The sequence below is a fragment of the Amblyomma maculatum genome, chromosome 5 (assembly GCF_055883805.1).
Source record: "Amblyomma maculatum isolate TAMU_Amacu chromosome 5, ASM5588380v1, whole genome shotgun sequence".
NCBI classification, from domain to species: domain Eukaryota; kingdom Metazoa; phylum Arthropoda; class Arachnida; order Ixodida; family Ixodidae; genus Amblyomma; species Amblyomma maculatum.
The window spans coordinates 109,505,676-109,518,692 of record NC_139348.1 but is presented as its reverse complement, the minus strand read 5'-3'; the positions used below and the strand labels follow the sequence as shown (position 1 = coordinate 109,518,692).

Below are 13,017 nucleotides of genomic sequence, written 5' to 3'. Positions count from 1 at the left end.
CCACCCCCTTCTCCCCCAAAAGAAAAGACATAATTAAATTGATAGTGACTAGTAATAATGGTTAAGAATGTCATGGCAAGAATGAAAATGACTATGAATGACTTAGTAAAGGTAATAGTGACTAAAAATGACTCAGCAAAGGACAAAGCAAAGTTTCTCCGTACAGTGTTTGCAGAATTGGGCAAGTAACCTTTGATGAGCAGACAAATTGGTGGGAGTACATATAAGAAAATATGAAGAGAACATAAAAAGTGCTATTAAAAAAGCTGTTAAAGTCAAAGCAAACGCCTAATGCTAATGCATTACCATTCCATAGTAATGATTAAACGCCTCTGTGATTTTTATTGCAGCTTCTCTGCATATGGCTGAGCCAGATTTTTCTAGTGCAGTCAAACCCATTTATAACAGTATTGAAATACCAAGCAGTTATTATAACCGATAATTGTTACAGCCAGGTTACACAAAAAGATAAAGACAAACTTTCGGAGCATTTAATGACTGGAAAGTAACTTACAGTATGTATCAATTTCTTTGCTGGAAATGCTGTACCTCCGAGTAAAGGACCTTTTGTATCGTTTTTAAGGCCTCTTTTGCATAGATTTCTGTTTCTCGTCATTGCCAGCACAGGTAACAGCAGAGGTAATTGCCTCAGTGGGGAAATCTGGTATTCTAAATGAAGCCCGCTTTCCAGAAGAAATTCTCAACAGGAAATCTGACAAGCTTGCTGAGCTGAGTAGAAGAGTGATGGTGAAAAACGAAAAAAGAAAGCCGTGCTCGCAAGGCATGTGTCCCTCAGTGACTAACGGAGTTACGTATGGCGGGCGTGTCCTGCATAGGGATGCATTGATTGGTGTCGGCACACCACGGGGCGTGCTTTACGAGTGGCGCACCCTCGGTAGGATTAATAATGGACTGCTTCGTCCAAGGAGACTACGAAAGTCTCAGTTCTCTTCCAGTGCAGAATGTAATCGTTTTTGGCACGCACAACATTTATGTGTGTGTGTGGTCGTGTGGGGGTTTTCACTTGCACAGTGCTGGATCTGTTCGCTGGTCGACTCCGCGAGTTCCTCATGCGGGCGCTTTCGCATTGTGAGCGGGGTTTTGTCGCTGTGGTTTTAGTGTCTTCCTGTTTTTGTTTCCTTCAAGGTTGGCTCTCGGCGACCGGATTTAATTATCGTAGCCAATAATTCGTTATGACAGCATTGTTATAAGCCGTTTTTTTTTTTGCCATAGAAAACATGAAAAAAAGCTGTTTTGATAGTTACGCCCGATATGTTGCCTTAACTAGTATTAACTAGTAACTAGTATATTGTCTTAACTAGTAGTTGGTTTGACTGTGTATCAGTTATCAGCATGAACCTTCTTGAACTTTTGATGCGCAACTTTCTAGTGAATGGTATTGTATTGGCTAAGTATTTCGCTAGTGTGAATAGTGGCCAGCTTCAGCACTTGGGTTGTTTTGATTACTTTGATTAAACGCCTCTGTAATTTTTATTGCAGCTTCTCTGCATATGGCTGAGCCAGATTTTTCTAGTGCAGTCAAACCCATTTATAACAGTATTGAAATACCAAGCAGTTATTATAACTGGACAGGAGAAGACAGTCGCAAAAACAGGTTTAGCCTAGGATGTGTTGGGGTTTTTATAGTAGCAGTGTCTTGACTGTTTTGCAGTTTTGCTGTTTCAAAATTTGCTTATGGTACTACGTCCTGTTGTGCGCAGCTTTGGTGGGCAAATTTTACGAAGGGGACTGCTACATCGTGCTCAAGACGTTTGTAGAGGAGACGCTGAACCTTAACTGGCTCATCTACTACTGGATCGGCTCGGAAACCACAGTCAGTAGCATCTCTTGTCTTTTTGTGTACAAATAACTACGGATGTTCGATTTTCAATGCAGAGTGACAGGGATGTCAGGACAGGTAACTTTAATGTTTCACCCGTGAAGTTGTAATAGGAGGAAAAAAAGTATGTTTGTCCCATTTATTCGTGGCTGTCTGTTCAGACCACCAACCTGACACCATGATCACACTCGTCAATGCCGCAGGGTTTTTGGTTCTTTTCAGGATGACTTTTGACCTTATAGGTTTCCTGTCTAAAAGCTGCGTGCTCCCTTTGTGTGTGCACATTTTATTGGTGCACATTTTATTGTCATTAGGTTGACTCCTTAGTGTAAATAATCCTTCTCCCGCTTCAAGTTTCAAACTGTCAACCTCTGCCGCATTTAGAGTCCTGCATGTGGTTTTTCTTTTCCTACAAAGCCACATACTTTTTTTTTTTTTCTGGCAGACCTTTGTCTGACCTCTGACCTTTTGCAGTTGGACAAAAAAGCCTGTGCAGCGATCCATGCGGTGAACCTGCGGAACTTCCTGGGTGCTCACTGCCGCACGGTGCGTGAAGAGCAGGCAGATGAGAGCCCCGAATTCTTGCAACTCTTTGGTGGCCACATCAACTACCGGAAGGGAAACCGGGCATCCAGCGGCTTCTACAATGTCGAAGACGTGGTGAGTGGAAACGAGCTAAGCGCTTCTGCGGGCGGTTCATGACACAATATGTACAGGTGCACTTTGTCGTCGTGCGTACCAAACACTGTATACAGGAGGCAATTGTCACCAATCAAGTGTCGTATCATGTTTGTGTAGACCGTCAGACAGAATTGCGGGGCATGTTAGCATGGTAGAGGTCGGTTGCTAACTGTTCAGATCCTAGAGTGGCACGGCTACCTTTTCCTTTCACTTCTTGTGAAATTACCTTTTGTTTTCGTAGTTATGCAACTCATTTGTCTCCTTACTAAGGCGAAAGCCTTTAATGGCTCATACTGTCGTGGACAATGTGTCCCGCTTTTGCAGCGGCTCTGATTGGCCGAGGCGGGATGACGTCATAGAGGTCTCGGCCAATTACAGAGCACCACCACAGTATACGCGAATGCGAGCCTTATATGGCCATATGACAATCGGTGATCAATGAGCAGGTAATGACTGGCAAATAATTTACTAATTAATGCCCAATTACTTCCATCATTAAGTAATTAATTAACTAATGGCTATTTAATTAATGACTACTCAGTGACAGTTTTGTAGCAGAATGCAGAACTCAGGCTTTTGCCTTTCACTACTTTAGTCACTAAAGTCCCTCGTAATTTTTGCCAAACCGGACATTAAAAAAAAACAATTCCATTACCCTACTCTTTTTTGAATTTCACTTACTGTCGCTGTCTTTTATATTGGTTTTGTTTGGTTTATGAGATTTAAAGGGGGACAGGGCTCTTGAAGGGCTGGAAATAACAAAAAAAAAAAAAAACTTTTCGAAAATGACATTTTGGAAATCTGCAACTTATCTGCTACATACCTACTAATTTATTCACTCCCTCAGTCATTCATTCCAATTTATAAGGTGCAAACGAGCTGAATAAATCTAATATCTGTTCACTTTATCTCGTTTTCTCAAAGCACATGTTTTTGATGGTTTGCTAGTTTACAAGGAGGATATCTTTGCATCTAGACCAGATAAAGGAATAATTTTTATTGCAGCATGCTCTTCAGTGACTCAGCTATAGTACTATGCTTTCTAACATATTTACATGCTGTAATTTAAATGGCTCTTCAACTACTTTTCCTGCATCAAACTTCAACAAGCGATAAAATGACTAATATTGCCTTGAACAAAAAAGTAGTTCCTACGTTGCATTTTTTATACTATATATACACTATATATCTGGCCATACGTTAATAATAGTTTTCTGGTTAGTGGTATTCTTTTCTCTGTTGTTTTTGTAAACAGAGGAGTGAAAATGTGAAGTAATTTGAAAAGTAGTTGACATATTAGAAAAGTAATTACATATTTGAAATCACAAAAACTGACTAAGACTGCACAATTTCATTGCATTTAACCTAAAATAAAGGAAAATGTTATATGAGCCCTGTGCCCCCTTAATGCCAAAGTTACTACTCTGGCTAGAAGGGACTCCAGTGAAAACAAAACTCAGTTATCTAAAACATGCCACAGATGGTGCCGAGTGTCTGTGAACAATGTGGAAGGCTTCAAATTTGGCACGCGAAGTCATCGTTTTGCAGGTTAATAGTGCTCAGTGGGCGTGGTAAGGAAAGAGTTCACCGATCGTGAAGTCATCAATCTTTATCTGCAGCCTGAGGGGGAGGCTTAGTGATTGTGCTACATTCCGGACTCACTTTGTTGCCCATACTTTTGCTGCTCCTTCAGGAGTACGTGATTCATCTGTACCGTCTGCATTCCCGAAATCGTCTGCTGCACATCGAGTCCGTTGCGGTAGACCCCAGTTCCCTGGACCCGCGATACGTGTTTGTGCTGGATGCCGGCCGCAAGATCTACGTGTGGAGCGGCAAATGTTCACAGAACACCATGGTCTCCAAAGGCAGGTGAGCCACGCTTGTTGGTAGGCTCTCCGAAGCTGCGGTTGGGGCAGAGTTCTGCCGTGGGGCAAGTTTCGGCTTTGGGTGGACAACTCGGGGCAATTCTTTGTTGTAGGCTTCTGGCCGAGAAGATCAACAAGAATGAGCGGAAAAACTTCTCGGAGGTGATCGTGTACCCCCAGACGGAAGAGGAAGAGGACTTCTGGAAGGCCCTGGGCTGTTCCGATCCTAGTGAACTGGAGGACTTTGAGCCGGTCGAACATGTTCCCGAGAACTTCACACCTGCCCACCCCTGTTTGTACAGGGTTGGGCTGGGCATGGGCTACCTCGAATTGCCTCAGGGTAAGACAGCGAAGGTCATGAAAGTGTTAAGTTTGCTCAGAAATGTGAAAAGCTAAGCCTGCCTCATAAATGTGCCATAAAAGGCGCATACATTGGCGCAATTGTGCACATATTTAGACATTTCTAGTGTGCTCCATGAAATTGCAGGAAAGTCTGTGCAAAAGGGCAGGAAAGTTGACCAGAACTTGCATGACGTTCACAAAACTAAACATCTGTTGGATACTACTGGAGGCACAAGAAAAAAATGCTTGCAACAGATGGCCATATCCGATCTGGTTCCTGGTGCTATTCCTTGGCGTTTTGTACTGTTGGTATGCTTCAAATGCTGCAGCAATTAAGAAAATAAGGCAAAGAGAAGTAGGGAAGGAAAAGGTTCTTTTTTTTTTAACTGCAGAGGACGATGTTGCTTAATTAGTAGGTGAACTGTTCAATAAGCCTACAGTCGCCGCCCACCACCCTTCTTCATGCTTTGTCTGAGTGGGAGGGCCAATACATCTGTGTCCTCTGAGAGTAGGCAACACACATGGACCTGACATGACATGAGGCTTGGGCAGTTGAGTATGTTACTGTTGTAGATACCACAGAGAAAGGAATTAGTTTGCGCTAACTGGGAATATGTTCATCTTGGGTGGTTGAATATGAGAAAATGCAGCGAGCCGCTCGCTTATCATATGCACAGTCGAATCTCCAACATGTGGAATAGTTGGGTGGCCGTCTCCTTTTTCGTGTCAGTGATGCAGTCGTAGCTAGCATGAATTTAAGATGGTAGGGGCTTTGTAGAACTCCCTGGTCGGGTGCAGAATTTTGGGCATTCCTCTCCAGTGCCTCTGCAAATGGCAGCAACGCGGAAATTGCTATTTGTGCAGTATGCACTACTTACCGCAGTAACTATAGTCAGTAATACAAGGCTCGCATGTCGCCAGTGGTGCAGTACGCACTGCAAGTACTGAGAAGTGGTGCATAACCATAAATAAATCCCATCAGTAATTTCATTTCTTTTATTGTTTTCTTAACAGCCTGAAGGCATTACATAAGGAGGGGTCGTATTGGTCTCCATACAGCAAACTTCGTTGAAAGCAAGCATTAAATACACTTTTTGCAAATGCATTTCCTGTGCTTCAGCTTACAGATTTTCTTCATTCTTATTTTTTATATGTACAAATTTTCAATGATACGAATATCTTCTTTCCCTTTTGTGATCCTGTGAGATTCACATAGGCAAGATTCTTCTGTGTAAAAATAAATTCAATATTGCTTCCGCTTGCTTTGCTGTAACAAGGTTCATTCCTGTAATAAATGTGTCACTCTCTCCCGGGGTCTCCGCAGTGGAGGTGCCGGAGGGCAAGTTGGTGCAATCCCTGCTGGACACCAAGAACGTCTACATCCTGGACTGCAACTCCGACCTCTTCGTGTGGCTGGGCAAGCGGTCGACGCGGCTGGTGCGGGCAGCCGCGCTCAAGCTGTGCCAGGAGCTGCTGTGCATGATCCATCGACCCAGCCATGCCACCGTCAACCGGTGCCAGGAAGGGTGAGCGTCTGGCGGACACTGGTGTTTATTGGGCTGACATTAGAGAGCTTTAGTTTACCGTGATCTGCGATCTGCTACCGTGATCCGCCACCGCGAATTCCACTGCACATGCCCAGATACCCCTTGACATCGATAGATGGCGCCACATACTGGATGTCGGCACATAGACCTGCCGCGTCGGGACCAATGAGCTTGTGCGCCCCGCCCACGCGCGGTAAAGGGTCAAGGTGGCAGATCGCGGATCACGGTAAGCTAAACCTCTCTATTCTCTTTATTGAAGAAGTACTACTTTCCATGCAGATTTTCTTTTCTTCTATGCACACTCGCAAATTAAGAGAATGCAAAGATAACGAGAAGGTTACTCATCATATACCAGATTATGTAGAATGTGCATAAGAGTGGTTCCATGGCTTCGCTGGATGAATTTTTCATATTGAAAAATCGTAGATAAGTGTTTTTTTTTTTTTCTTTTAATAAAAAAGGCCATCTGGGAGTCGGTGCTAGTACTAAGTGTTTTTTGTGTGTTCTGTTTATCTGTGCTGTGTTGAGTGTGTTCGGCTATGATTCAGTGTCGGACTTTTCGCAAATTACATCCTGAATGCTGTGAGCACTACGGAAACTCCCACAGTTCTTTGAAATCGAAACTTCTAAAAAGGTGTTCAAGGCTGTGTTAATAACTGCAGTTACAGTGTTCACAACTATATATTCACATTTGAAGAAACGCTTTCCTTTTAAGAAATGTTTTCTGGTTATTTCAGCTGACCCCCAGCGATTCAAGCTTGATGGCTTCCTATCACTTGTTCAAATTACACTGCGCTTGGGCTTAGTTCAGCCTTTTAACGTACTGGATGTTGACAGGGCTGGAGCGGCAGTTCAAGTGAACTGCAAGTTGGAACATAGCATGTCCATTGCAAGTTCCCCAGTAGGTTTTTTGGAGTTCTTGTACATCCATTCTTTCACTTTTTCGTCTTTCTTTATTTCAATTCTTTTTACTGCCCCTCATGTCTTGATAAAATTTATGAAAACCCTATGGGTGCTTTCAGGACAGAGACCATGGTGTTCAAGTCCAAGTTTGTTGGTTGGGACGACGTCATTGCGGTGGATTTTACCCGGACAGCAGAATCTGTAGCAAGGACGGGAGCCGACCTTCAGGTGGGGGCATCTCATCCGAGTCTTGGGCACGGCATAACAGCCATCTTTGGCAAAGGGGTTTTTGCTCGGCTACGTCACAGTAATCATCCTTTGATATTTTCAGCGTGCATCATTTGATATTCAGGAATGCATGCCATTATATTCAGCTGTGATGTTATGCAGTAGCTTAAACTGTGGAAACACGACAGTGACAATTTATTGCAAGCAGTAGCTGTATTGGTAGTATTCTGTAACACTGGGCTGTTATCGTTGGCATTACTCCAACACCCCACTTTCTGCCACTGAGTTTTTCACGCCAGACACTGACCTTGTATATGTGGATGATGCACGACTGTTTGTCATATGGCTGTGCATTGCACGCTTGCAATAGAAAAAGTTGTTGCGGACTTTAGTTGGCACGGTCATTGGTTTGTAACTACAAAAACGAGAGACGCACTACTCAAGTTATTAGTTTGTGTTTTTGAGAAGCCCTAATTCTGTGTATTTAATGCCCTGCTTTTCCGCAGAAATGGATGGCCACTCAGAAGACCAAGACAGACCTCTCCGCCCTGTTCATGCCACGGCAGCCTGCTATGTCGAAGGAAGAAGCAGTAAGTGTGGCTTAAGGCGTTCTTTGGGCAAATCTGTTGTTATTCTGCTGTGCATTATAGAACAGCCTGCATAACTCAGTGCAGTTGAGGCCGAATTAACTAAATTTGGCCTCAAAGGGCTAGGAGAAATGTTGAATTAGCTGAAAGTTCAAATTATCAGAAAACTGCCGAGAACTGTTTGCACCCCAGTAATTTTATCTCATGAACACCTGTATGATGTTTGTCTGCATTTTAAGATGAAACCCTAGTGAGAATGATAGTTTTCCCAATTTCATAAAGTGCCTTACTTGGCACACACAGATGGGAGCATCGAAAGTGCTCCAAAATTGTAAAAGCCTCTGTTACCATTTTTGCAGTGCAATGCAGCAGTAGCAGGGCTTTGCATAATAGCCACGTCTTGTTTTGAGGCTGCTTCGGTGAAGCTTCGCGGTGAAGCGCGCATTGTGGTGGAACTCTGCGTCTCCAACAGTTTCAAATGTTTCAGCATACTGGAATCAGTATATAGATCCACGCATGTGATATGCGTGTAGGTGTTAGAACAGTCATGTGCCCTTCCGAAATAAAAGAACAGTGACATGGCAAGCAGTGTTCAAAACGCCGCGACTGGCCGGCGCGCGCCCGTTTGCAGCCGCGGGATGGTGTGAAGTTAAAACAAAACCTAAACTTTTTCTTTTCCTGCCACTTGGTTCAGACTCAACATCTGCACCTAAAGGAACTTCATAATCACTGCAGGAAAGTGAATGGCTGTGTAGCCTAGTCTCCAAGGTTAGCATATAAAAAGAAAGGGGGGGGGGTCAACAAACAACATTTCACTTGCAAAATTTGCCATTGGTAGTGATTGATACTGCATGTCATATTTTGGCCTTTCCTACTTTATGAAAGCGCCATTTTTCATCGAAAGCAGCATGTTTGTTTTTAAAAGTGCAGTAATCTATCAGTGCAGACCAACTTCAGTTTGTCATCAATGTCCTGTTACTAGTGAACACATTTTAGGGCGCTAACTCTAATGCATCCACTCCAAAAGCAATCCAAAATCCATTGGCAGCACATCTGTGTTGTCCTGGACTGTACTGCCTAGAGAGTGCTGTCAGAGGGGATCTAGATGGCACCAAGAGCAATGACTGCCAGCGGCTGCAGCCAGGAGGCACTGCTGACAGTTAGTGTGCGAAAGGTTTTTTGCAGTGGCTTTAGGAGTGTGCGTGTCATCTGCCGGGAAGTCAGCCGAAGGGCCCTCAATTGAATCACGAGACCCTCCTTCGGCATGTTGTGTGATGCCTTTCCTAGTCCACAAGTCGTGCAGGATTATCCGGGGCCACGAACAACAACACATTTTTCCCTCCTTGGCCGTTTTGTACTTCGGCACATGATACAAGGTGCGCCCGTTCTTTACGAGACCGCTTTACCTGGACATTCTTGTGTTGCAGCCTTAGGATGAGCAATCACTCTCCGTTGTGACTGTGCCAAAAATAGGGCACACACTAGAGAAATGGCTTGCGCCGACAAGGTAACACACTCACGCATGCAGCAACACCAGCGATATCATCCGCTAAGTGAAATCGTCTGATAAGCGATGTCGTCTGCTGAGGCTGATATGGCCGTTCCCTTTTGTAACAAGCGATCGTAAATTTTTGAAACAGGCCAAGAAAAAAGTATAAAGGAACACATGAGAAAAACCTTTATAGTATCAAGTATTGTAATATTGATTACAATGGTGGTGATCGATACTTCAATACACACGCACATACACACACACACACACACACAGCATCCTTAATTGGCAACTTACAGCAGTCGTTGCAAACAGTGCAGACCTTACCAATGGGGAACTTCCGGCGCACAGCAGGCAAGGCAGTATATTCTAGGCACTGTACCTCTGGCAGGTAGCAGATGGCACGTCTTGGCACCGACTGGTCAACGAGTTGTATGTTGTCGCTAGACCACATGTCGTGGCCGAATTGGCGGGAGGTGCCAATGTGGGCGGCTCTTTCGAGATGGAAATTGAAACACCGGGATCCCTTGGAACCCGGAGTCAAATGGGCTTTCCCAGGCCATGCTGGCTTTCTATCTGTTGCTCCTGCCAACTTTGGCATCAGCCAAGGTAAACCAGTCCAAATTTAGCAAAATTGTGGACAGTCAAGATAAGCCATGCTGCGAAACCAGGGCTAACTACGCTAGTGCACGATAATTTGTAATCAGACCAAAGCTAAACCCCCCCAGTCATTTTTTTTTAACCCAATGCCCTGTATTTTTCTTATCTGATTTTGTGAAATCACCCTTTGAGCAATTACAGATTCCTCTGTATGTGCGGTTGTGCTGTTTGTGCACAAAGTACTGATATGGGCCACTCTTCCGTTCCATGTCATCTTCTGTGCCAGGCTCAACTCATGGAGGAATGGAACGAAGACCTGGAAGCCATGGAGGCATTTGTGCTTGAGGGAAAGAAGTTTGTGAAGCTTCCCGAAGAAGAACTTGGTGAGCTTTCCAACTAAATTCTTGTTAGCCTCCCAAGGACAATGGAAAAGAATAAAAGAGAGTGCTGCGCCATTTTTTTTTGAAATCGGGTTAGTCATTTGGCATCTGCGTTCGTCTCTTCTTCAGGGCTGCTTGACTGTCAATCTTACTCCTCTGTGTTGAAAAAAAGAAAAAAAAAAAAGATGTGTGTTTTAGCGCGCTCCACACTACTGATAGGTGAACTTAAAACCTTATAGCAGCTCCTCTCAGTTAGGGAGCTATGATGCTTGGGTGCGAATTGCATTGAGCAGGTGCCATTGATTCCAGATTTTGGTGGTTGGAGCATGGTGCTTGGCATCAGCCATGCTATTCTAAACTGACCTATCCTAACTTAGCGTAGCCTAATGTAACCTATCCATGTGCTTGGTGATGTCAGGCTCGCATCTGCTGAACTCTTACTGACACAAAACTTGTGGACTTAGGGCAAAGAACTGAATCATGTACCACATTTGCAGGGTGATGATGTTTGACGTCACATAGCTTATGGTGTTCTAAATTGATTTGGAGCCCCCCTCCCCCCTTATGGCATCCGTTATTACCCATGTTTTATATCGGGATGTTAAGCCCCACAGTTCAAAATTCCTAACCTACGCTATTTACACTTGCATAATGAACCCCTACCGTCCCTCCACCCTGTTACATCAAGTCTGACGATCATTACGTTCGCTTCATCAAGCCGTGATTAGGGCATGTGCCGTCCCCTACCACAAAATCATTAGAACAAGTGACAGCAGCACGTTTTGAAGCGGACGATGCTGAAAACCGTCATCATAATCGCGGCTCACCGCATGCTTTCACGTATGATTATGAATGGATCAGTGAACGGAAGATGACAGACGCATTTGAAATATCGACTAGCGAAAAAAGTTAAACTTTTCCCCCACCGCGTGATGAACATCTCCCCCCGAACTGACGTCAGTTCAATAAATGAGTATGTATGGTAACTTAATCCCCTTCTCCCCTTAGCCCATAACTTTCCACAGTTTGGGAGCTTTCTGGCCAGACATCAGGAAAACAGTTAGGAAGGGGCTCATAATGGAAAATGCTCATCAACTTTATGTTGCTTTCTCTTTTCCTTTCACTGGGTACAAAACGGTTTTTTTTTATTATTATTATTGGGGCTTTTTCAGCGTGTGCAGTGCCTTTCTGGCAAAGCATGTACAGTGTTCAGGGGTGTCCGCAGTGCCCATACTTAATGTAAGATGAAAAGCACTACTTTCAAACTTGCTCCTTTTGCTGAAGCGCAGTTTTTTTCCATTCCTGTGTTCGCAGGTCACTTCTACAGTGCTGACTGCTACGTCTTCCTTTGCCGCTACTGGGTGCCTGCAGAAGGGCCCGCGGAAGGTGAAGGTGAAGAAGGCAAGGGTTCTGCAGAGACGGCAGCCGGCGGGGGCGGAGACAATGGCGACGAGGACGATGACATGGAAGAGGAGGAGGAAGAAGCAGTGGAGGACGACTACACCTGCGTGGTCTACTTCTGGCAGGGCCGTGATGCCGGCAACATGGGCTGGCTCACGTTCACCTTCAGCCTGCAAAAGAAGTTCGAGGCCCTCTTTGGCGACAAGCTGCAAGTGCTTCGGACGCATCAGGTATGCATTGCTGTGTGTGCACATGTCGCTGCAGCTGCATCAATTTTATTTTATAGCGATAGCTGTTAAGAACATGTTTTTTGGTCTCCCTATCGGGGTATGCGGCATCCCTTCTAGCTCAGCTGGTATGGCATGCAGGATGTTGAACCTCGCATGCCATACCATACTCTCTAGACAGTTTAATATGCTGCATACGTTACGCTTATGTCAGGGCAATTCAGAGTGTTATCAAATGTGCTTTTATTTTTCAAATGTAGCCTTTTTCAATGCTTAGAACAATTTGTCAGGATTCTGCAGCCACCAAGATGGTTACAAGGGCTTCAAGAGCAGCTACAAAATTTCCCTGCAGAAGGTGTTGAGGTGTGGCATGGTGAAAAAATTTTAAGCTGCTTGCTTGCTTTGTGTAGGTAAGCCTGAAATCGATTAAGAAGTGAATTAAGGTTTAATAAGAGATGGTTTATGGTGAATTAAAGTGTGGATTAAGATAGGCTGAGGTGGATGATTAACCGAGGATTTAACCGGGGAAGACTACCTTAGTGTCGAAGCGATGATCATGAACAGTACCTTCAGAGATATTACTGAGTGCGTGGTAGAAGTAGGTGGTAGGATAGTTAGAGAGGGTACTGGTAAATTATCTAAGTAGACGAAAGATTTGCTTAAGAAACACCAAAAAACGGACAAGATAGGACTGGCAGAGATATCAAAGGTAATAAACAAGCGTAAAGTGGCCGACATAAGGAAGTATAACATGGGGAAAATTGAGCAGGTTCTAAAGAACGGGGGGCAGCCACTAAGGAACAAAGCGAGCAATGTCATCTCTAATATAGACAAGGTAGTTACAGTAGCTGAAGTAGTCACGACAGTAATGAGATTGACTGTAGTGAAGAGCAGTCAAATGTTCCGCCAGTGACGAAGAACGAG

General features: G+C 44.2%; 1 protein-coding gene across 2 annotated transcripts in view; it reads left to right on the top strand.

The window, feature by feature from the left end:
* Positions 1–13,017, top strand: part of fliI (FLII actin remodeling protein) — a 52,167-nt gene that overhangs the window by 22,283 nt on the left and 16,867 nt on the right. For both annotated transcript variants that reach the window (XM_084604123.1, XM_084604122.1), the window contains 9 exons: positions 1,722–1,834; positions 2,315–2,500; positions 4,215–4,390; positions 4,500–4,726; positions 6,053–6,254; positions 7,298–7,406; positions 7,913–7,996; positions 10,372–10,468; positions 11,780–12,096. In XM_084604123.1, the coding sequence (XP_084460249.1) occupies positions 1,722–1,834; positions 2,315–2,500; positions 4,215–4,390; positions 4,500–4,726; positions 6,053–6,254; positions 7,298–7,406; positions 7,913–7,996; positions 10,372–10,468; positions 11,780–12,096 (1,511 nt within the window). The remainder of the gene's footprint in view (positions 1–1,721; positions 1,835–2,314; positions 2,501–4,214; positions 4,391–4,499; positions 4,727–6,052; positions 6,255–7,297; positions 7,407–7,912; positions 7,997–10,371; positions 10,469–11,779; positions 12,097–13,017) is intronic.